Source organism: Podarcis melisellensis, assembly GCF_964234715.1.
Source record: "Podarcis melisellensis genome assembly, chromosome: 4".
Taxonomy (NCBI): domain Eukaryota; kingdom Metazoa; phylum Chordata; class Lepidosauria; order Squamata; family Lacertidae; genus Podarcis; species Podarcis melisellensis.
This window is the reverse complement of record NC_138531.1, coordinates 95,517,708-95,541,373: the sequence shown is the minus strand read 5'-3', so window position 1 is coordinate 95,541,373 and position 23,666 is coordinate 95,517,708. Positions and strand designations below refer to the sequence as shown.

The 23,666-nt window shown below is 47.1% G+C and overlaps 2 protein-coding genes across 2 annotated transcripts in view; both read left to right on the top strand.

Annotated features, from left to right (window-relative positions):
* CAPN5 (calpain 5) overlaps positions 1 to 23,666 on the top strand; it is a 96,284-nt gene that overhangs the window by 56,785 nt on the left and 15,833 nt on the right. Inside the window, exons 4-7 of the mRNA XM_081909845.1 lie at positions 18,035 to 18,243; positions 20,161 to 20,353; positions 21,007 to 21,200; positions 23,359 to 23,436. Coding sequence (XP_081765971.1) covers positions 18,035 to 18,243; positions 20,161 to 20,353; positions 21,007 to 21,200; positions 23,359 to 23,436 — 674 coding nt within the window. The remainder of the gene's footprint in view (positions 1 to 18,034; positions 18,244 to 20,160; positions 20,354 to 21,006; positions 21,201 to 23,358; positions 23,437 to 23,666) is intronic.
* On the top strand, positions 4,051 to 5,043 carry OMP (olfactory marker protein). Its single transcript, XM_081910201.1, has one exon. It carries the CDS (start codon positions 4,401 to 4,403, stop codon positions 4,878 to 4,880), a length of 480 nt encoding a protein of 159 aa, XP_081766327.1. The 5' UTR covers positions 4,051 to 4,400; the 3' UTR covers positions 4,881 to 5,043.

The following is a 23,666-nucleotide window of genomic DNA, read 5'->3' as shown; positions in this document are numbered from 1 at the left end:
TCCATTCAAAGAGGAGAAGAGGACCCATGAGGAACTCATTATTTCAGACATTGCCGTCCCTCCCCCGGCAACCCGATTTTTGTTTTGTTTTGTTTGTTTGCTCGATGCTAACTTTCCAATCCCTTCGCTCTCCCGGTGGGAGCAGAGAGCATCGCTTGCCTCTCGGGAGTCTTTTCGTATTACTTGCTGGATGGGTTTGAGGCTGGAAACTTTTTGCTCTGTGTGGCGATCACACAGGGTCCTCGGACTTTGACGGTCTATTGATCCCTGTGCCACCATAGTGATTGCCTCTTCGCTGCCACCAACCTGTTTCCCTCGGGTACACACGGAGTCCAGACAGTTGTTAACATTAACAAATAATCAAGTTTATTTTTATAAGCATGAACAAGTTTAAGGTTTCAGTTAATTCTTCTTGTCAGTTTCTTAATCTTAGTTTCTTTACTGACCTATTCGTTCCTAACAACTTCAGACTGATTATCCCAACTATCTACAGTGGTGCCCCGCAAGACGAATAACTCGCAAGACGGAAAACCCGCTAGATGAAAGGGTTTTCCGTTTTGGAGGTGCTTCGCAAAACGAATTTCCTATGGGCTTGCTTCGCAAGACGAAAATGCCTTGCGAGTTCCTGCCGGGTTTTTTTTTCTTTCCCCCCCTTTTTCCCAAGCCGCTAAGCCGCTTATCAGCTGATCCGCTAAGCCGCTTAACAGCTGATCTACTAAGCCGCTTAACAGCTGATCCGCTAAGCCGCTTAACAGCTGATCCGCTAAGCCGCTTATCAGCTGATCCGCTAAGCCGCTTATCAGCTGATCCGCTAAGCCGCTTAACAGCTGATCCGCTAAGCCGCTTAACAGCTGATCCGCTAAGCCCGCTAAACCGCTAATAGCGCTAAGCCGCTAATGGGCTTGCTTCGAAAGACGAAAAAACCGCAAGACGAAGAGACTCGCAGAACGGATTCTTTTCGTCTTGCGAGGCACCACTGTATCTGACTCCACCTAACAGTTTCTCTCACCACACAACTCGATCAGCCCACAAACTTATCCTCCCTCTTCCTTCTCCAACTCCCAACTGACTTTCCAACAACTCCAACTCTAACTCCTCCCCTTGGATTCCCACTGGCCAATCACTTCACACTCATTTAACCCTTTCCTTATGACCCACCTAGGAGGCAAACGCCACACTCTGGCTTAGCATTTTCGGACAGACGGCCTGCTTCGTGCCCAACTTTACAAGACGGTTGGTGCAGGAATTCGGTCGGGGTTATGCAGGTGTGTGCAACTTGGAGACTTTCAGGAGTGGCAAAGTCATAATTATTATTATTATTATTATTATTATTATTATTATTATTATTATCTCTGATCTCGAGCAAGAGGGCAATAAAAGGTGTGGCGTTCCCATTGCAGTGGTACCTCGGGTTAAGTTCATTCTGGAGGTCTGTACTTAACCTGAAACTGTTCTTAACCTGAAGCACCACTTTAGCTAATGGGGCCTCCCGCTGCCGCTGTGCGATTTCTGTTCTCATCCTGAAGCAAAGTTCTTAACCTGAAGCACTATTTCTGGGTTAGCAGAGTCTGTAACCTGAAGCGTATGTAACCTGAAGCGTATGTAACCCGAGGTACCACTGTATACCTAACCATTGGCCATGCTGGCTGTGGCTGATTTGGAGTCCAGTAACTTCTGGGGGGCCAAAAGTCCCTTGCCCTTACTCTAACCACTACACTGGGAGCAAGGGTCCTTTTCAGTCTGGCTGACCTGATCCTGAGGTCCTGTGCAGCTGGCAGGCTGCTTTGACGAGTGAGCAGAGCGCCCACCTGTCAATCACCTGACATAACCATGACATCAGGCGACCGGCATAGCCAACCTGCGAAGGAAGACCCAAGCACTGGTGATCGACCGGGACCAAGCCTCGCGGGATCAGCTGTGCTCCAGAATTCTCAGTCAGCACTGTCTTCGACCCCCTGTTTGGGGATCGCTGCCTGGAAGATCCGGAATGCAGCAGGGTCCCAACCGGGCTAGAAGCCAGCGCCGATCAGCTGGTCACCAAATTTAAATTTAGCAAATGCAAGTCCTGCTGGCCATAGAACATTCTGGAGCACCTGTGTTGGAGAGCAACTGGGGTGAAGCTGTTTGAGACATTTCTCTCCGCAAAGCTGTTGGATTTGCATCACGCCTCCCGCAGGGATGCAACTTTCCTTATCTCACAGCCATCATCTGGGCCTCCAGAGAAGTACATGATGATGGAGACTGTTTCCGCTTCAAGGGTTGTTTTCCCCCAGCCTCGCAGGACTGTCCTGCAGTACAACGTTGCTAAATGTTCCCAAACTTTTGCTCTTGGTCCTGTCGCAAGCGCGGCAGGTGAGCAAGCACCTTGATCTACAAGCTTGTTTTCTCCTTCTCCGGAGGGTCAGATCTGAACCGATGGCTTCAAGCTACAAGAAAGGAGATGCCGACGAAACCTCAGGAAGTACTTTCTGACTTTCTAAAGCATGATTTCTGTCCTCATCCTGAAGCAAAGTTCTTAACCTGAAGCACTATTTCTGGGTTAGCGGAGTCTGTAACCTGAAGTGTATGTAACCTGAGGTACCACTGTATAAGGGTCTGGTGACTTCTGTTTCAGTGCATCTGAAGAAATGTGCATGCACACAAAAGCTTATACCCAGAACAAACTTAGTTGGTCTCTAAGGTGCTACTGGACAATTTTTTTTATTTTTAAAATATATTTCTACAATGGTTTCAGGAACTATGAAGTATTTACCATGGACTCTCAGCTGTCCTTGCAGGCACAGGTCAGTTCTGTGTCCAGGGCAGCTGTCTCCCAGCTCCACCTGGTACGCAGGCTGAGACCCTCCCTGCCTGCAGACTGTCTCCCCAGGGTGGTACATGCTCTGGTTATCTCTCTCTTGGACTACTGCAATGCACTCTACATGGGGCTACCTTTGAGGGTGACCCAGAAACTACAGCTAATCCAGAATGTGGCAGCCAGACTGGTGACTGGGAGCGACCTCCGAGACCACATAACACCAGTCCTGAAAGACCTACATTGGCTCCCAGTATGCCTCCAAGCACAATTCAAAGTGTTGGTGCTGACCTTGAAAGCCCTAAATGGCCTTGGCCCTGTATACCTGAAGGAGCGTCTCCACCCCCATCGTTCAGGCTGGACACTGAAGTCCAGCTCCAAGGGCCTTCTGGCGGTTCCCTTATTGCGAGAAGGGAACGGGGAACCAGGCAGAGGGCCTTCTCGGTGGTGGCGCCCTCCCTGTGGAACTCCCTCCCATTAGATGTCAAGGAAATAAACAACTATCTGACTTTTAGAAGACATCTGAAGGCAGTCCTGTTTAGGGAAGTTTTTAACGTTTGATATTTTATTGTGTTTTTAATATCCTGTTGGAAGCCACCCAGAGTGGCTGGGGTATAAGTAATGAATTATTATTGTTGTTGTTGTTGTTGTTGTTGTTGTTATTACAGTGGACGCTCAGGTTGCGAACGTGTTCTGTGTGGGAAGCATGTTTGCAACCTGCAGCGTCCGCAACCTGCAGCGCCATGTCTGCGGACACGCGGGTTGCTATTCAGTTCTTCTGCGCATGCGCAAAGTGCGATTTAGTGCTTCTGTGCAAGCGCCGAAACCCAGAAGTAACCCGTTCCGGTACTTCCGGATTTGGCCCGGTGCGCAACCCGAAATTGCACAACCCGAAGCGTTCGTAACCCGAGGTATGACTGTATTATTATTATTATTATTATTATTATTATTATTATTATTATTATTATTATTATTACAATTCTGGTTTCATGTCAGTGTTCGACATAAGGAGCCTGCAGTCTAAAATTATCAACGCTGGGGAAAGCGTCAGATGAACGGGACGCAGGGGGGAAGAATATGGGGCTGTTTCCAGCATGAGCCTAGCCTTCTTTACATGCTTCGATGCCATACGGGGTGAGGAGAGAGGAAACTTGCTTCCCCCTCCTGAATTTCCAGCATATGTCCCCGGCCCCTTCCCGAGAGGCCGGCTCCATCCGAAGCACATAGGAGACCTCGTTTAAACCTGACGGAGAATGCCACGTGCCTCGTTTGGGAATGGTCACTAGGCGAGTTGCCTGGGAAGCTGACATCAGAGGCCGCATCCCCTATAGATTTATCGCACAGCGCCGGGATCCGTCCCTCGCCTGCAAACGAGGCGAGGGCACCCAGAGGAAAGCCCCCGAGGGTGCTTCACGTCACCGAAGCAGGTTGCCTAGCACCGCTGGGACAGGGGAGGGCCGGCCAGAGAGAGAGAGAGAGAGAGGAAGAGTTTGCAAATAGTGTCATATTTTTCTTCCTACATCTCGGACGCTCAGAGAAAGACAGAGAGGCAGTGCTGCAGAACACGGTCGAGGGGAAGGGAGGAGAGGGCAAACCGAGGGTCTTGATGGCTTCGGAGGCGGCCGAGCTGGAGCTGCACTTGGTGCAGGACGTCGAACTGACCCGGTGCATGCGGCTTCGGGTCGAGAGCCTCCAGCAGAGGAACGAGAAACCGCAAGATGGGGAGAAGCTGCTGCAAGCCAACGAGTTTGTCTACCGCCTGGACTTCTCGCGCCAGCAAGGACTCCACTTCCTGCGCTGGAATGTGGTTCTGGAGAAACCCGGGAAGGTCACCATTATCGGCACCTCCCAGCACTGGACGCCGGATCTCACCAATCTCATGCGCAGGCAGCTTCTGGAGCCTGTGGCCGTCTTCTGGAAGAAGGCAGGCGCCCAGGAGGTCGATTGGAACGAGGCCGATGCTCTGGAGTTTGGGGAGAGGCTGGTGGAGCTGGCCAGGATCCGGAAAGTGATGTATTTCCTCCTGGCGTACACAGACGGCCTGGAACCAGCCCAGCTCAAGTGCTCAGTCGTGTTCAAAGTCTGAGTCAGGCCTCTCTTGCCCTCCCAACCTCCTTAACTTCTCCTGTTTTCTCCCCGCTGCTGTCGACTCTGTGGCTGCTTTCTCATCTTCTAAGACAAAATTGCACCGCAGTTTATTTCCTCCTGATTGCCACAGGTGCCTGCCTCCGTTTGGGAACCCTATTTATTTCTTTGCTTCTCTAACTTGGAAGGCCACGCTTTTTCGACGCGCTTTCAACGTAGGATTCAGAGAAGCGGCGAGTGACACAGCTTAGGCGGCAAAGTCTCCTGCCGGGAAGTGAGGCGTGTTTTCTGTTTTGAAGCTTTGGGACGGACATGCGCACACACGGGCGCAGACAGACCGCCGAGTCGAGACATCCACGCAACGCTGGCGCAAAAAGACCCCTTGGCAATCTCAGAAAGCGACGCAGCCGGGCTGGATGAAGCAAGGGCACCCCGGGTGGCCGACTCCCATCTTGCCCCGATTCTTTACACCGGGAGAGCTGCACATCTGCCCAGCTCTGACTGCCCTCCAGAGCAAAGGGTATATCATGGAGCCAAGGACCTCATACATGGGACCGTTCGGATTTTTATTTTCCTTTTGCCTCTTTTGAAGCAAGCTGGTAGTCCTCATGGGTTCTGGGAGAAATGCAGGTGCAGATATAGGTTAAAGGGGAAGAGTCTGGTGATGAAGACTTGTTGACTTGTTGATTTCTTTTCATGTCTCCCCACCACCACCCTGGCAACCCTCAATTGGAGCATTTTTATCACGTAGAGTGTTACAGATATGTACCCCCCAACCCCCCCCAGTGTTTAGCATGAGGTTGTTGTTGTTTAGTCATTTAGTCGTGCCCGACTCTTCGTGACCCCCTGGACCAGAGCACGCCAGGCACTCCTGTCTTCCACTGCCTCTCGCAGTTTGGTCAAACTCATGCTGGTAGCTTCTAGAACACTGTCCAGCCATCTCGTCCTCTGTCGTCCCCTTCTCCTTGTGCCCTCCATCTTTCCCAGCATCAGGGTCTTTTCCAGGGAGTCTTCTCTTCTCATGAGGTGGCCAAAGTATTAGACCCTCAGCTTCAGGATCTGTCCTTCCAGTGAGCACTCAGGGCTGATTTCCTTCAGAATGGATCGGTTTGATCTTCTTGCAGTCCATGGGACTCTCAAGAGTCTCCTCCAGCACCAGAATTCAAAAGCACCCATTCTTCGGTGATCAGCCTTCTTTAGGGTCCAGCTCTCACTTCCATACATCGCTACTGGGAAAACCATAGCTTTAACTGTACGGACCTTTGTTGGCAAGGTGATGTCTCTGCTTTTTAAGATGCTGTCTAGGGTTGAAATAGTTACTGCTTTGCAAATTGGGAGCCGAGGCTCAGAGAAAAGAACCTGGTTTCCTGGTGATCTGTGGCTGGGGGGTGAATTAAGTCCTCCCCCCCCAGATCACATTTCCCCTCTCCTGTACCCCTAAGAGTAAATTATTCCCTGCCTTTTGGAAACAAGAGAGCCTACCCCAGTTGCACAAAGTGTATAAAATCTTATAAATGTAAAACTACTTTCTTTTAAAAGAAACATTTGCAGATTGGAGCTGTTGGAACTTACTGGAAATTTATTCTTTAAGCGGGAGGCAGAAATTGAACCCTGCTGCTATAAAAACCAATATTTCTGTTCATCTGAGAATCCCTCTGCCAGTGAATCTGGATTTTTATTTATTCATTCATGTGTTCCCTTGTGGCTGTATTTATTTATTTATTATTTGTTTGTTTGTTTCTTTACGGCTGTAGCTCAATCCTCAACTTCTTCAGCTAGAGCTGGGACGGCCTTTCTCCCTGACACCTTTGCAGAGCTGCTGCTGCTGCCGCCAGTGTAGACATTACTGGGCTAGATGGGTCTGGCTTGATTCTTAATTTTTGAGACATTTCCCAACAGCCCTGGCTGCAGGTGTTCATTTGCTCAAAGCTTTTGATAATCCCATTGAAGAAACTGGAATATGAGCCCCTTCCCAGCTGGAGAAACAGAAAATAGCATGTATATTCCACTCTTATGTTTTGTTCAAAATATCAAAAGCAAAGATCTTTCGCGGTCCCGCGAGGCCTCAATGGCGGTTTGTTTTTTCCAGCAAGGCTTCCCTGTGCCTGAGCATCCATCCCTGAGGCCAAATGGAAGCAGATCCTTGCCGTTCTGGTTCCTGTTAGGTTGTGACAAAGTCGTTGCAACCTTTTTGTGCAGAGTGGGTCGAAGGGAAGTTAAGAAACAGTGGAACTGAGGAGTTATTAGGGGTGACCCGTGGGAACAGGGCCCCAGATCTCCTGCCCCCCTTTAAAAAAATTATAATTATAAAGTCAGGAGGCTGCCTTGTCGTAGAATTATAGCGTCGGGACAACTCTTACCATCAGAAAGTTCTTCCTGATGTTTAGTCGGAATCTCCTTGTAATTTGAATCCATGGGTCTGGGTTCGAGTCCTGCCGTCCGGAGCGGCAGAAAACAAGCTCGCTCCATCCTTCAGCTATTTGAAGATGGCTACCATATCACCTCTCAGTCTCCACTTATCTAGGCCAAACCTACCCACCTCCCTTGACCGTTCCTCATCAGGCTCGGTTTCCAGACCCTTGATCATCTTGGTCTTCGCACACTTTCCATCTTGCCAACATCATTCTTAACAGTGGGGTGTGTCCAGTTAACTAGGGGGACTAAGCTACGTCCCTATGTTCCCGGCAAATTAGAGTATGAAAGTATTAAAGCCTGCCACCTCCTTCCCCAAACCTGGGAAGCTTCTGCTTGGCTTAGGGAAGGCGGCACGATGCTCTTGCATGCAATGGCAGGTCGTCGAAATGTCACGTGTTCAATGTCGCCCCCCCCCCTCCCCAAAGCAGGACAAGCGGTCAGGGATGATGGGAGTTGTAGTCCCGAAACATCTGGAGGGCCAAGGTTGAGGAAGCCTGAATTAACACATGCAAATTTTACGCCATGGAGCTGCATCCCAAGTGCTTTGTTTGTTTGTTTGTTTGCAAAGCCCCTAGGGGCGGAGTCTTCCAAGGCCAGGGGGAGGAGCCTAAAATTTTCTCCTTGCTTTTTGTGTGTGTTCAAAAGTTGTCCTGAATGGGCTTCCGTAGCACCACGTCCTTGGTCACCTTGTGGTGCCACGAGATGCGACTGCAATATGTGCACCTGGATCTATATATTCCTTTTCTGGTGCTGTGGCATTTGGGGGGGCCAGGCCATTAGCTCAGCACCTCCCTTTGCAGAGTGTGGGCCCTCCTAGATCTATGGCTTTTCTGCAGCTCGGCTGCTGATTTCAATTTCTCGGCGACGTCCAGCGTCTCTGTGAGCTTCCAGAGCGCTTTATAAGTAATGGCGTCCGTGAACCAGTGGGTTCTGGGTTCTTTGAAAAGTTCCGCAGTCTTCAGCCGGCCATCATTTGAGAAACACCTTGCTTGAGAAACAATTAGCCCTTTGGGGAAGTAATTGGAAAGGAAATGCGCCGTGAAGCTTGGCTCTGCTGCTAACTTCTGTGCTGAGGGTTCATCAGAAGGTGGTTTGCCCCGGGGTCACAATCCTGCCTCAAATGACACAACAATCTATGGCAATTGCAATTTCTTGGTATACCGGCATTTAAATGCACCCATCTGCAATGTAGCAGCCTGTACTCTCAAAGCTTTCTTCGGAATAACCTTTTGGTGTAAAAAAAAATATTGTAATAAAAGATAAATATATATATATTATTATTTGGAACGCAATTTCCAGCTCGTGATCTTTTTTATTTTAAGGGTGAGGTTCTCTTTTGACTGTCCCTTGTTCGTTTCAGATTATCAGGGTGCTGCCTTTGCATTTAAAAATGACACTGGAATTGTGCTGTGATTGAAAAACAACCGTAGCTATAACAACGACAGTGGTACCTCTGGTTGCATACTTAATTCGTTTCGGAGGTCCGTTCTTAACAAATCCCCGTGATGGGGTGAGTTCCCATTGCTCGGTCCCTGCTCCTGCCAACCTAGCAGTTCGAAAGCGCATCAAAGTGCAAGTAGATAAATAGGTACCACTCCGGCGGGAAGGTAAACGGCGTTTCCGTGCGCTGCTCTGGTTTGCCAGAAGCGGCTTAGTCATGCAGCCACATGACCCGGAAGCTGTACGCCGGTTCCCTCGGCCAGTAAAGCAAGATGAGTGCCGCAACCCCAGAGTTCTCCACTACTTGACCTAATGGTCAGGGGTCCCTTTACCCTTTACTTTACCTCGGGTTAAGAACTTAATTCGTTCCAGAGGTCCGTTCTTAACGTGAAACAGTTCTTAACCTGAAGCACCACTTTAGCTAATGGGGTCTCCTGCTGCTGCCACGCCACTGCAGCGCGATTTCTGTTCTCATCCTGAAGCAAAGTTCTTAACCCGAGGTACTATTTCTGGGTTAGCGAAGTCTGTAACCTGTAACCTGAAGCGTATGTAACCCGAGGTACCACTATATAGGTTTTCTTAGTATATCGTAAAGCGGGAAGGGAGAAGATTCACTCAAGGCTGCTGTCCTGTCCAAGATGTCCTGTCCAGCCTCTGCTTAAACCTTGGGTAGCAGAGACCCGACCACAACTTTCCAAGCACCGGTCTCTTCCCCTGTCAATCAACTTTTGCCACTGGGAAGTTTCTTAACTGAACGCTGCCCTTCCATTCTAGCCAGTGTTTGGCCAGCAAGACTAAGCCGCTTCTGGCAAACAAGAGCAGCGCACGGAAACGCCATTTACCTTCCTGCCGGAGTGGTACATATTTATCTACTTGCACTTTGACGTGCTTTCGAACTGCTAGGTTGGCAGGAGCAGGGACCGAGCAACGGGAGCTCACCCCGTCGCGGGGATTCGAACCGCCAACCTTCTGATCGGCAAGCCCTAGGCTCTGTGGTTTAACCCACAGCGCCACCCTCGTCCCCTATATATAGAAAGGAGCAAACCAGTGATATTTTAGGGAGCAGGCTAGCAGGCGGGGCCCATGACTTACATCACAGGAGCCTACACAACACAAAACACTGTTGCTGCATGTAGGTTTTATTTTATTTTATTTTTATATTATATTTTGGAAATGTACATCCAAGGTTCTTTTTTCCTTTAAAATTTTTTGGGGCCCCCAAGAGAGTGGGGCCCTGAGCTGTAGCTTGTTTAGCTCAGTGTTTCCCAACCTTGGACCTCCAGCTGTTTTTGGACTACAACTCCCATCATCCCTAGCTAGCAAGACCAGTGGTCAGGGATGATGGGAATTGTGGTTCAAAAACAGCTAGAGGCTCAAGGTTGGGAAACACTGGTTTAGCTTATACGTAAATCTGGCACTGACCACCAGGGTACTTGAAAGAGGGTGCTTTGTCTCCCCTTAACTTTTTTTACGCAGGGGTCTGGTAGTCAGGTACCCTGAATACAGAGGTTTGTGATTAGGGGAGGGGGCACGGGGGGGAATATTTTGCTTGCAAAGCCCTTCTGAGCTCACATCCACATGGTACCTTTGAAGCATTCTGGCTGTAGCTTCCACCAGAGATTCCTGGGAACTACATTTTTTATGTGAGAGTGCCGGGAATTGTATTTTAAAAAAACAACCAAAACTTTATTGCATTTTTTAAAATCACAAAGAAAGCATCAATTAAACCTTACATCCAACTATTCAAAAATAAAAGTAAAAAATACATAAAAAGGGAAAATATAAAAAGGGGGAAGGGGGGGAGAAAGCACAAAAAAGAACATGTACACAAAATTATTCAAAGGATACAAACAGTACAGTGGTGCCCCGCAAGACGAACGCCTCGCAAGATGGAAAACCCGCAAGACGAAAGGGTTTTCCGTTTGCAAGTTGCTTCGCAAGACGAATTTCCCTATGGGCTTGCTTCGCAAGAAGAAAGCCCATAGGGAAATCTCCGGGGACCTCTTTTAAATGCTGGCGGTGGGGAGCAAAGCCTTTCCCCCCCCCTCCGGACTTCAGAAGAGGTGCTTCCCGCTATCCCGGACGGCTTTTGAAGGCAGGCAGGGGGAGAAAAGACTTTCGCCCCCCGCCGGCCTTCAGAAGAGGTCCTGGACCTCTTCTGAAGGCCGGCGGGGGGCGAAAGTCTTTGCTCCCCCCTGCCTGCCTTCCCGGGGGCTTTAAAATCGCCCCGGGACAGCGGAGAAGTCCTCTGCTGTCCCGGGGTTTTTTAAAATGCTGGGGGTGGGAAGAAAAGCCCTTGCCCCCCCCAGCCTTCAGAAGAGGTCGGGGGACAGACTGTCCCCGGACCTGGTCTGAAGGCGGTTTCCATAGGAACGCATTAATTGATTTTCAATGCATTCCTATGGGAAACCGTGCTCCGCAACACGAAAAACTCGCAAGACGAATTAATTTTGTCTTGCGAGGCACCACTGTAATTTGAAGATCCTATATGCCAGGTTCTCAGAAAGAAATACATTTATAATCTTTCTTTTCTTTTCTTTTCTTTTCTTTTCTTTTCTTTTCTTTTCTTTTCTTTTCTTTTCTTTTCTTTTCTTTAAAACTAGTTTCAATCCCTGCTATATTAGTTGACTTCCCTCGATCTCTCTGCAGCTTCAACACTTCTCTTAAGTAACAAATATTATGTATTTATTTATTAAAATCAGTTTCCCCCCCGGGAATTGTAGTCCTGTGAGGGGTTACCTAACAGGTCTCAGCATTCTGCAATTCCCATGATTATTATTTTTTGGAGGGGAAGCCCTGACAGGCCCTCTGTCCCTGTTAAACTTCTGACACTTCTTGAAGACAGCAGAAGTATTTTTTATGGTTCCAGCTAATTTTACACTTATTGCACACTGCTTAGAGGCTACAGTGTTAAGCGGTATATATTTAAATAAATATATGCAGCGCCCCAGAATCTCTGACCATTGACCATTGCTAGCTTGGGGGGTGGGTGGGATGGGATTTGTAGTAGTCCACCGACATCTGGAGGGGCACAGATATGCCCCATGCTTGCTCTGCAGTGACATTTGCCCCTGAGATGCAGGTGTGGTTCATTGGGTTTCTAGGGCAAAAAAAAAAAGATCAGCGCATTCACTTTAAACTCCCCTTGGAAGTACCTTTAGGAATCTGAGATGACGTTTTGGTTTCCTCCCTGGGACTTCGTAGTCCTTTGCTTAAAAAATGCCTTAAATTCACTTTAATTTTAGATTGGGCTTCTTTTAAAAAGCGATACTTTTAAAAGTCTTCTTGTTGTTGTTTTTCTTACACCAAAAAATCATTTTTTAATTTATGTTTGATTTTATTTTTTTGGTGATTTGCTCCATTTCACTGTGCTAAGGCTGTCCTTTGACATACAGCTCAATTATTTTTGTGCTTAGCGAACGGTTACAAGAGTGCAGAGCTCTGTTTTTAATTGACATTCCCCCCTATGAACTGCATCTTTCTCCCCCTTTATTAATATATGGCTCTTGGAGGCAGATATCAGCATCAATATTAAACAGATTTCTTCTCTGTATGCCTCTCTCTGGCCTTGAGTGGGGCATATTTCTTCTGTATGTACAATGCATCAGTAGCTAATGGACTAATGGACCTTTCAGGGGTTACGTTTACAATGAATTTGCCCCCTTTCTCTGACCACAAGAAGCTATTAGCGATTCCACATTTGCTTTTATCTAGATCTTCCTGAGAGAGGGCTGGGAATCTTTCAGCCACTCATTCCTAGTACATCTGGCGCTGCCAAGAAAAGCATTTTTATCCTGTCCTTCGGCCGAAAAAGATTCTTGGAGCCATTCGCAGTTCAGTAACAAGCAAGGCCATCTCTGCCACTCAGGCATAGGTAAAGGTAAAGAGACCCCTGACCATTAGGTCCAGTCGTGACCAACTCTGGAGTTGCAGCGCTCATCTCGCTTTATTGGCCGAGGGAGCCGGCATACAGCTTCCGGGTCATGTGGCCAGCATGACTAAACCGCTTCTGGCGAACCAGAGCAGCGCACGGAAACGTCATTTACCTTCCTGCTGGAGCGGTACCTATTTATCTACTTGCACTTAGATGTGCTTTCGAACTGCTAGGTTGGCAGGAACAGGGGCTGATCAACGGGAGCTCACCCCATCTGGGGGATTCGAACTGCTGACCAGCAAGTCCTAGGCTCTGTGGTTTAACCCACAATGCCACCCGCGTCCCATGCCACTCAGGCATACAATCTAACAAAAAGGGGGGAAATGAATGAGGAAGAAAGAGGGAAACAAGCAAACTTGGGTTCCACGGTCCAGTAACAAACAAGACCACCACAGGCTCACAATCTTAAAAAAAGGGCACGACACAAAAGGAAAGAAGAATGAGGAGGGAAGAGGAAAACAAGGGAACTTGGGTACTTCGTTCTTGATGCGGCAAGATTCTTACAATAAAGGTCTTGACAGACCCCAACAAAGTTGTCAACTTCTGCAGTAAGCTTCCTTGGTGCAATGCAGCCAGAATTTATTGATCTTTGCCCTTCTGCTGGTTCCTTTGGCCTGACCCCCATAGCGGTTCCAGCCTTAGGGAATATGCCTGGAACATTTCCCAAGGGCCACACAATAGGGATGTGTGCTAAGTCCCTACCTGTATTCATTGTATACATACGATTGTGTATCATCTGACTCATTGCTGCAATTATTAAGTTTGCAGATGACACCACCATAATGGGTTTAATAGCAGGTGGAGACGAATCAGCGCATAGAGGGGAGGTCCAAAAAATATCTCCATGGTGCCTAGGGAACAACTTGCACCTTAATATCCGCAAGACAAAGGAAATGGTGTTGGACTTTTGGAGGAAGAGAGGAGAGCTAGCCCCGCTGTACATCGGGGAGTGCTGTGTGGAGAGAGTCTCTTCCTTTAAATTCCTGGGAGTTCAACTTACTTGGAAAATAAATACGACCCAGGTGTTTAAGAAAGCCCAACAGAGACTCCATCTCCTCAGAGTTTTGCAGAAGAATGATTTCAATCAACATTTGATGATCTCCTTCTACCAGTCAACAACAGAAAGTGTCCTTTCCTACTGCATCACGGTGTGGTACACTGGTTTGACATCATCTGATAGGAAGTGCCTACAGAGGGTGGTGAATACAGCACAAGATATTATGGGCTGTCTCGTGAGTCCACTGGAGGAAATAGCGGAAGAACGTTGCCTCAGGAGAGTGAGGAAAATTCTCAGGGATGATTCACACCCTGGCCGGCACTTTCTTGATCTCCTGCCCTCGGGCAGAAGATAATAGAAGCAGGATTAGTCACACCAACAGGGTAAAGAACAGCTTCTATCCATGGGCTGTTAGGCTGCTGAGTGAAAAGATAACAACAGGGCAACTGAGTTTCGGGTTTGGTGGGTGTGCGTCAGTAAACGAGGGGAATTAAGACTAAGAGAGCTGAGTGGGGGGGGGGTGCTCGTGTAATCTCACTGTATACAAGTTGTACAAGTGACAATAAAGTATTTCAGTTCAATTTCAATACTGCTTGGTTGATTTTGCGAGCCCAAGGCATCTTGCAAAAACAATGCAAAATTGACCCTGCTGGAAAGAGAGACCAAGTTAACAAGCAGATGCAGGCAGGTGGAAGAGATTAAAAGTGTCACAAAGAAAGAAGCCAGGGAGATCAGTTCCTGAGAAATGTAAAAGGTCTTTGACCTACTGCAAAATTCTTTCCTGGAGCGAGGGATCCAGTGGGTTCCCTGGAGTTTGGAATTCCCCCATGCAGCTGCAGCAACAGGCAAAGACTGTTCACTAAATCTGACCAGCTGCACCTCAGATGATGGTGGTATAGAATCATAGAATAGTGGAATCCTAGTGCTGGAAGGGGTTCTGAGGATCATCAAGTCCAACCCCTGAAATGCAGGAATCTCAGCTAAAGCATCCATGATAGATGGCCACCCAACCTCTGCTTGGAAACCCTTACAAATCTATGATCTGATCAGATAAGGCAGGCTTAAGGTGCTCCATTAAGATTATGGTCCTTTTCGGCGGGCAGGTCTCCCCAATCCTGAATGGGGTCACTGTGCCCCTGAAGGACCAGGTGTGCAGCCTGGGAGTCATTTTGGACTCACAGCTGCCCATGGAGGCGCAGGTTAATTCTGTATCCAGGGCAGCTGTCTACCAGCTCCCATCTGATACGCAGGATGAGACCCTCCCTGTCCAAAGACTGTCTCCCCAGAGTGGTGCATGCTCTGGTTATCTCCCGCTTGGACTACTGCAATGCGCTCTATGTCGGGCTACCTTTGAAGGTGACTCGGAAACTAAAATTAATCCAGAATGCGGCAGCTAGACTGGGGACTGGGGGCGGCCGCCGAAACCATATAACACCGGTCTTGAAAGACCTACATTGGCTCCCAGTATGTTTCCGAGCACAATTCAAAGTGTTGGTGCTGACCTTTAAAGCCCTAAACGGCCTCGGTCCTGTATAACTGAAGGAGTGTCTCCACCCCCATTGTTCAGCCCGGACACTGAGGTCCAGCTCCGAGGGCCTTCTGGCGGTTCCCTCACTGCGAGAAGTGAGGTTACAGGGAACCAGGCAGAGGGCCTTCTTGGTGGTGGCGTCTGCCCTGTGGAACGCCCTCCCACCAGATGTCAAGGCAATAAACAACTATTTTACTTTTAAAAGGCAACTGAAGGCGGCCCTGTTTAGGGAAGTTTTTAATGTCTGATGCTGTATTGTTTTTAATATTCAGTTGGAAGCCACCCAGAGTGACATTCAGGGTACAGGTTTATAAAGACTAGAATTAGCCACCTGAGAAACAGTTTCTATCCAAATGCGATTTTGGTTTTAAACGCAGTGTAAGGTAGTCTCTATGGGAGCATATTGTGTTTAATTATGGGGTATCAGAGTTTTTAACCAGGCTGGGATAGCAGGCTTGTTGGTTTTTGAATGTCTGATGTAGATTTTTTTCAATTTCGTTGTTCTGTATGGGACAATGACAATAAAGATTATCATATCGTATCATTGAATATCAATGCTTCTGTAGCACCACCAGCAAATCCTAAGATTTGCAGGAACAAGGAAACACAAATCTTTAGGAAAAACAGTAAAGGCTTGGTCTGTTCAATGTCTACATAATGCCGGCTTATGGTGGGGATGGAATGGAGTACGCTGAGAAGGGGCACTCATGTTATCACAGTTCCCCATTGTTTTTAAGATATTTCTAAGAATTGTGTCCTTTTGCCAGGCAGCCTCCAAATGGGGTTTTCTGGAGCTACCTGCAGGCAGAAAATAAGTATGGGATGTAAAAAAAACCACTGGTGATTGATAGGATTAACGTAGAAGATGATTTGCTCGAAGGCTGATGGGCAAGGGAGAATTCTCCCTTAAATATTGCACATTGGAAAGAAGATAAAGTCCCGACCAGAGCAGAATGGCAGATCAAGTTGATGGATTATGGCTAAAATGGCCGGAAGAATCAGAAATCAGGAAGACCAACATTTTAATAAGGAATGGGGGAAATTTTATAACTTATCTTAAAAACCATTGTAAACAGTTAAAATCATTAGTAGGATTGGAATAACACTTGTAGTTTAATGGTGAATTTTGGACACAATGGAGAGGTAAAAGATTTGGATTATTATAAAAGATTCAGGAGGAAATGATTAACAACATGACCCACAAAGGGAAGGATGGAAGTCCAGGTGATTCTCTGGAATCTTGTTCTTAATGTTGTATGTTGGATATGTGACTGTAAAATTTTAATGTGAAAAACAAAGTAAGTCAATTTAAGTGATAAATATTCTGCATTCCCTCACACATTCTGTATTAACTGCCTTCTGTGTGCAAGGTTCCAGCTCCCATTGATGGGATTTTTTCTGGAAGCCCCAGCATACTAATAGAATTCCCTCATGCCCTTGTAACTTAGGGAGCCCATGTGGTGTAGTGGTTAGAGCAGGCATAGGCAAACTCGGCCCTCCAGATGTTTTGGGACTACAAGTCCCATCGTCTGCGCCTGCTGGTCCTGTTAACTAGGGATGATGGGAGTTGTAGTCCCAAAACATCTGGAGGGCCGAGTTTGCCTTTGCCTGGGTTAGAGGGTTGGATTAGGACCTTTTTAGGCCAGGGTTCAAATCTCCACTCAGACACCATGCGCCAGTCACGCTGCCTCTCGTCCTAACCTACCTCGAAGGGTTGTTGTTGCGGGGAATTAAGGAGGTCACTAAGAGTCGGAAACGAGTGAGGAGGAGGAAGAACCTCATCTGCTACCTCGAGCTCTTCGGGGAAGAAGGCGGAATGTTAATGCAATAAATAAACAACTAATTATTATTATTATTATTATAATTTATTATTTATACCCTGCCCATCTGGCTGGGTTTACCCAGCCACTCTGGGCAGCTTCCAACAAAATATTAAAATGCAATAGTCCGTCAAACATTAAAAGCTTCCCTAAATGGGTGACAGCAGTCATGAAATTAAAAGACGCCTGCTTCTTGGGAGAAAAGCAATGACAAACCTAGACAGCATCTTAAAAAGCAGAGACATCGCCTTGCCAACAAAGGTCCGTATAGTTAAAGCTATGGTTTTCCCAGTAGTGATGTATGGAAGTGAGAGCTGGACCATAAAGAAGGCTGATCGCGAAAGAATTGATACTTCTGAATTCTGGTGCTGGAGGAGACTCTTGAGAGCTCCATGGACTGCAAGAAGATCAAACCTATCCATTCTGAAGGAAATCAGCCCTGAGTGCTCACTGGAAGGACAGATCCTGAAGCTGAGGCTCCAATATTTTGGCCACCTCATGAGAAGAGAGAAAAGACCCTGATGCTGGGAAAGATGGAGGGCACAAGGAGAAGGGGACGACAGAGGATGAGATGGTGGGACAGTGTTCTTGAAGCTACCAATATGAGTTTGACCAAACTGCGGGAGGCAGTGGAAAACAGGAGTGCCTGGCGTGCTCTGGTCCAGGGGGTCACAAGGAGTCGGACATGACTAAACAACTAAACAACAACAAAACAGGGGTGCCTTCTAAAAGTCAGACAGTTGTTTTTCTCTTTGACATCTGGTGGGAGGGCATTCCACAGGGCGGGTGCCACCACCGAGAAGGCCCTCTGCCTGGTTGCCTGTAACTTGGCTTCTCGCAAGGAGGGAACTGCCAGAAGGCCCTCAGCAGTGGACCTTAGTGTCTGGGCAGAACGATGGGGGTGGAGACGCTCCTTCAGTTAAACTTACCCCACTCTAGTGATGTAATGCACTTTAATTCTGGCAAACTCTGCCCGACGGCGTAGGTACCTAACATGTCTCTTTCCTTCTCCCTGACACAGGTCATCCCAGACTGGAAGGAGCAAGAGTGGTCGGCTGAGAAGCCGGAGAACTATGCCGGCATCTTCCACTTCCAGTTCTGGCGTTTCGGCGACTGGGTGGACGTGGTGATTGACGACCGCCTCCCCACACTGCACAACCAGCTCATCTACTGCCACTCCAACTCCAAGAACGAGCTGTGGTGCGCGCTGGTGGAAAAGGCCTACGCCAAGTGAGTGAGGCAGCGTGGACTAGTGGTTAGAGTAGCTGGGCTACGACCTGGGAGACCAGGGTTGAAATCCCCAATCGCCCATCACGAAGCTTTCCGGCCAGGGAAATGACTCCCACCTGAAGTCCTGGGGGGCTGCTGCCAGTCAGTGTAGGCATTACTGTGTTAGATGGACCAGAGGTCTGACTTCGCAGCTACCTGTTGTGTTCCTCTGGTTGTGAAAACCAGGCAGCATTCTCCCTATTTTGAGGGGCAGGGGGCTTATTGGGTCATTGGCATTAGTATCGTTCCCTCTCCCTCTCACTGCCCCACCAGCCATCTTTTCTTAAAAAAAGGTCGTTTGGCTATTTCTTTTCTGGATGATCTGGCCAGCAGCCATTATGTTTCTCTGTAATACCTCAATTCCTGTCTCGGCACAAAGACCATCATGCCCTGACAGTGTGTCGCCCTGGATACACCGTTGACAAAAATTAAAAAGATGTGAACTCATATTTTCCTCCTGTTAACAAAGTCACTTCAGTGACGCAGAAAGAAAATAAATCCTGAGGATAACGCTTGACTGAGGAAACTGAACAAATCAATATATAGTATAATTTGAGGAGAACCAAACAGAGGTTTTTGTCTATTGTTGTTCAGGCCTTGTACATAGACAGGAAGACATTTAGTGAGATGTACAGAGGAAACACAGGTGGCACTGTGGGTTAAACCACAGAGCCTAGGACTTGCCGATCAGAAGGTCGGCGGTTCGAATCCCCGCGTCGGGGTGGGCTCCCTTTGCTCGGTCCCTGCTCCTGCCAACCTAGCAGTTCGAAAGCACGTCAAAGTGCAAGTAGATAAATAGGTACCACTCCAGTGGGAAGGTAAACGGCGTTTCCGTGCGCTGCTCTGGTTCGCCAGAAGCGGCTTAGTTATGCTGGCCACATGACCCAGAAGCTGTACACTGGCTCCCTCGGCCAGTAAAGCGAGATGAGCGCCGCAACCCCAGAGTCGGTCACGACCTAATGGTCAGGGGTCCCTTTACCTTTACCTTTCCAGAGGAAAACCTCCCTCAGAATGATGCAGCCAATCCAAACGCTGTTCTGCCTGGCTATTAAGCATCGCCATCACCTCCCTCAAACATTGGTTCCCTTCAAATAGAATTAACCCTAAAGTTACGTGCAGAATGATCTCTGCTGTTGAACTTGCAGCACCTTTTGCTTTTAAGCATTTGCATGCACCAGCTGTGTTTGTTATTAGAGGGCGTGATATGTGGCACTGTGGTCTAAACCACTGAGCCACTTGGGCTTGCTGATCAGAAGGTCGGCGGTTTGAATCCTGGCAACGGGCTGAGCTCCCATTGCTCTGTCCCAGCTCCTGCCATCCCAGCAGTTTGAAAGCATGCCAGTGCAAGTAGATAAATAGGTACCACTGCAGCGGGAAGGTAAACGGTGTTTCCACGCACTCTGGTTTCCAACATGGTGTTTTGTTGCGCCAGAAGCGGTTTAGTCCTGCTGGCCACATGACCCGGAAAGCTGTCTGTGGACAAACGCCGGCTCCCTCAGCCTGAAAGCGAGATGAGTGCCGCAACCCCAACTGGATTTAACCATCCAGGAGTCCTTTAACTTTTACCTTTATGTGGCATAGTCGTGAGCTTATGCCATGGGTGGGCCTCCTAAATCCAGCCTGCGGACGTGTTTTTACATGAGTAGAATGTGTCCTTTTATTTAAAATGCATCTCTGGGTTATTTGTGGGGCATAGGAATTCCTTCATATATATTTTTTTCAAAATATAGTCCGGCCCCCCACAAGGTCTGAGGGACAATGGACCGACCCCCTGCTGAAAAAGTTTGCTGACCCCTGGCTTACGTCATGCCACTCCACAAACAGGGCATAATCTTTGTCACGTCCCGTGTTCTTATGCTCCTCTTCCCCACTGCGTAGACTCTCAGGATGCTACGAGGCCCTAGACGGAGGCAACACGGCTGACGCTTTGGTGGATTTCACCGGCGGCGTTTCCGAACCCATCGACCTGCTGGAAGGCGGCTATGCGAACGACGAAGCCAAACGCAACGTTCTCTTTGAGCGGGTGTTGAAGGTCTACAACCGGGGCGGTCTCATCAGCTGTTCCATAAAAGTAAGGACCCAGCAGTTCTTGTTGGCATAACCGCAGGAGGGTGGGCCTGACCGTCTCCTGAATCTTAAGTGGTTCCCAAGAATCTGGCGCAAGATGTAAGCGTTGCTTAACCCATTAGGATTGGTGTCCACAGAACCACGGAATTGTAGAGCTATCTAGTCCAACCCAACCTGGGACTCGAATCCGCAACCCTAAGATTAATAGGATACAATAACCTATTAAACATTAAAAGCTTCCCTAAACAGGGTTGCCTTCAGATGTCTTCTAAAAGTCTAATAGTAGCATGTTGCAAAAGTAAAACTAAACGTAAAGACCACCAACTAAAAAAACCCTTTAAATATATTAGAGGCAGGGGACTGGTGAAGTCTTTAACAGGCACCAGTAGGCAGAATGCTATTTATTCCCCTTTCAAGAAGGGCGTTCTCTTTTTGGTGCCACCACTGATCAGGCCCTGTTCTTCTGCCTCACTTATTCTGACGCCTTGGCGCTGAGGTGCTTGCTGAAATAATTCGTTGCCGAGCCTCGAGTGGAGGCTCACAGCTTTTTTTTCATCCTGGCTCCTTCACCTCCCCTCACCCTTTGCCAGTGTCCCTTGGGCAGATGTTTCTAAGCGCACTGTTTAATTCTTGTGCTTCCTTTGTCCCCTCGGCAAGGCCACCTCCGCGGCCGACATGGAAGCCCGGCTGGACTGCGGCCTGGTCAAAGGGCATGCCTACGCCGTGACGGATGTGAGGAGAGTCCGCTTGGGCCACGGCCTGCTGTCCTACTTCAAGTCCGAAAAGCTCGATATGATCAGGCTGAGGAACCCCTGGGGGGAGAAAGAGTGGAACGGACCCTGGAGTGACACGTGAGTATGTCTGGGAAAGTCCACTGGAAATGGGGGCCACCTTGTCTAAATGGCTTTTGCCACATTCCTACTGATGGGGCAAACCAGTTAAGATGGCAGCAAAATGTCCCACCGTACAAAAAATAAAATAAAAATTGACCTCCCCGCACATAGAAATCTAGCCTGTCAGGGAAGAAAAGATGCTGGGCTGTTTTTTTTTCTCCTTGGCATTTACTTTGCTGCGTGGAAGGAGAGAGAGAGAGTGAGAGGCATCCCATCATATTATATTTTTAATTGTGGTCTCACTGACCCCCTGGAAACATGTTGTGGACTGCTGGTGGCTCCCAGACCCCAACTTCATTGTTCCTCAGACATTATAAATACTATAGATATAAGTTGGTTCCACACCTACACACACACCCGGCCATTATTTCCTTGAAATCAATAAAAAATTACATGTACCGTGTTTTTTCGTGTATAAGACGACCCCATCCATGTATAAGACGCCCCCTATTTTTTGAGCCCAAAATTAAGAAATAAATTCGTTTAGATATTTCATTGCAACATTCCGTGTATAAGACGACCCCCAATTTTAAACTTTAAAAAATTGGGGGGAAATATAGTCTTATACATGGAAAAAAAACAGTAATATGTATGAGAAAAACAACCCATAACTACTTACTTAAAGTTGTATATTGCCCTTCATCCGAAGAATATCTAACCGTGAAGATACATAAAATGAAAGGGTTTAAGGTCATTGAGGAGGAGGAGGATTGGTTTGAGAAGATACTGAATTATTTGGGCAGGTTTGAACAATTTGGGGCAAATAAAATGTTGAAAGTTAAATAAACCTTTTGGAGGGAGGAGTGTTAAGGTATATAGCATTGTACATGTGGTTGATTTGAATATGTTATTATTGATTATGTATACTCAATGTATCAGCCGCCTGGAGGTTTTCACTGTTTGTTTTCACTGTTTGTGTTTTGGTTGTTGGTAAAAAAAAAATTGAAAAGAAAAAGGACAATGAATGTTAATCAGCCACAGGGCTGGTTGACAAGAAACATTTTCTTTTCTTTTCTTTTTAATAACTTTTTTATTCAAAATTAAAACAAAACATATTATCCAGAAACATATCACCCTTATTCCCGCCCCCATTTTTCCTCCCTCCCACACAAACCCCCCCCACCCCCCAACTTCCCTCAGTTCCAGTCTTTGATTTCTCTAAAAATGCTGTTTTCTGCATGTTACACAGTTGTATAGATCCTGAAACTATTTAGCTGATTGTTATCAATAAGAAGTTTGTGAATGTTTATTCAAAGCCAGCCAAGGAGTCCAGTTCGCTTTGTTGCGTCTTCAGCTACTTTGTAAAGGGTTCCCATTCATCTTTAAAGTCACAGTTATCCTTGTCCCATAGTTTATATTACAGATAGGTAGCCGTGTTGGTCTGCCATAGTCAAAACAAAAAAAATTCCTTCCAGTAGCACCTTAAAGACCAACTAAGTTAGTTCTTGGTATGAGCTTTCGTGTGCATGCACACTTCTTCAGATACATAGTTTATATGTCAGTTTTGCCAGTTCTGCATAGTCCATCAATTTTTCTTACCATGATTCTTTAGTTGGGGTTTCTTCAGCCTTCCATCCTTGTGCTATTAAAACTCTCGCAGCTGTTGTCGCATACATGAAGATGTTTTTCAACTTTTTTGGCAGATCTTTCCCTGCAATCCCTAATAAAAATGCCTCAGGTTTTTAAACAAATGTTAAATGGAACATTTTCTTCAATTCGTTGTATATCATTTCCCAAAATTTTTTAATTACCTTACAATCCCACCACATATGATAAACTGTCCCCTCCTTTTCCTTACACTTCCAACATGTATTTGAACTAGTTTTGTATATTTTCCCTAACTGCCCTGGTGTCGTGTACCATCTGTACATCATCTTCATATAATTCTCCTTCAATAGGGAACATTCGGTAAATTTTAAATCAGTTTTCCATAATTTTTTCCCAATCTTCCATCATAATGTTGTGACCTACATCTTGTGCCCATTTAATCATGACAAGAAACATTTTCGCCTGGTACCTAAAGATGTAACCACGGTTAATATGATTTCTAAATATCTAACCATGGTTAATATGATTTTTGTGTTTCCCCTCATGCGTCCTCTTGTCGTTTCTGCAGCTCAGAGGAATGGCAGAAAGTCAGCAACAGCGAGAGAGAAAAACTGGGAATGACTGTCCAAGACGATGGGGAATTTTGGTGAGTTGTGCGTATGAAGTAAAAGCGGATGATTCCTTATCTCTCTCATCATAGCCCAGTGCAACTATCAGGTCTTTTCCTCAGTACAAAAGCTGCCAATCCCAGATTTAAGTTTGTTACAGGGGTGCTGGGTTTTGACGCAGAAACGGGCTTTTTAATTTTTAAATTTCTTTTCCAAAGGTCTTTATTGAAACTTAACATATATACCTAATAACCAAAATCCCCAGTGA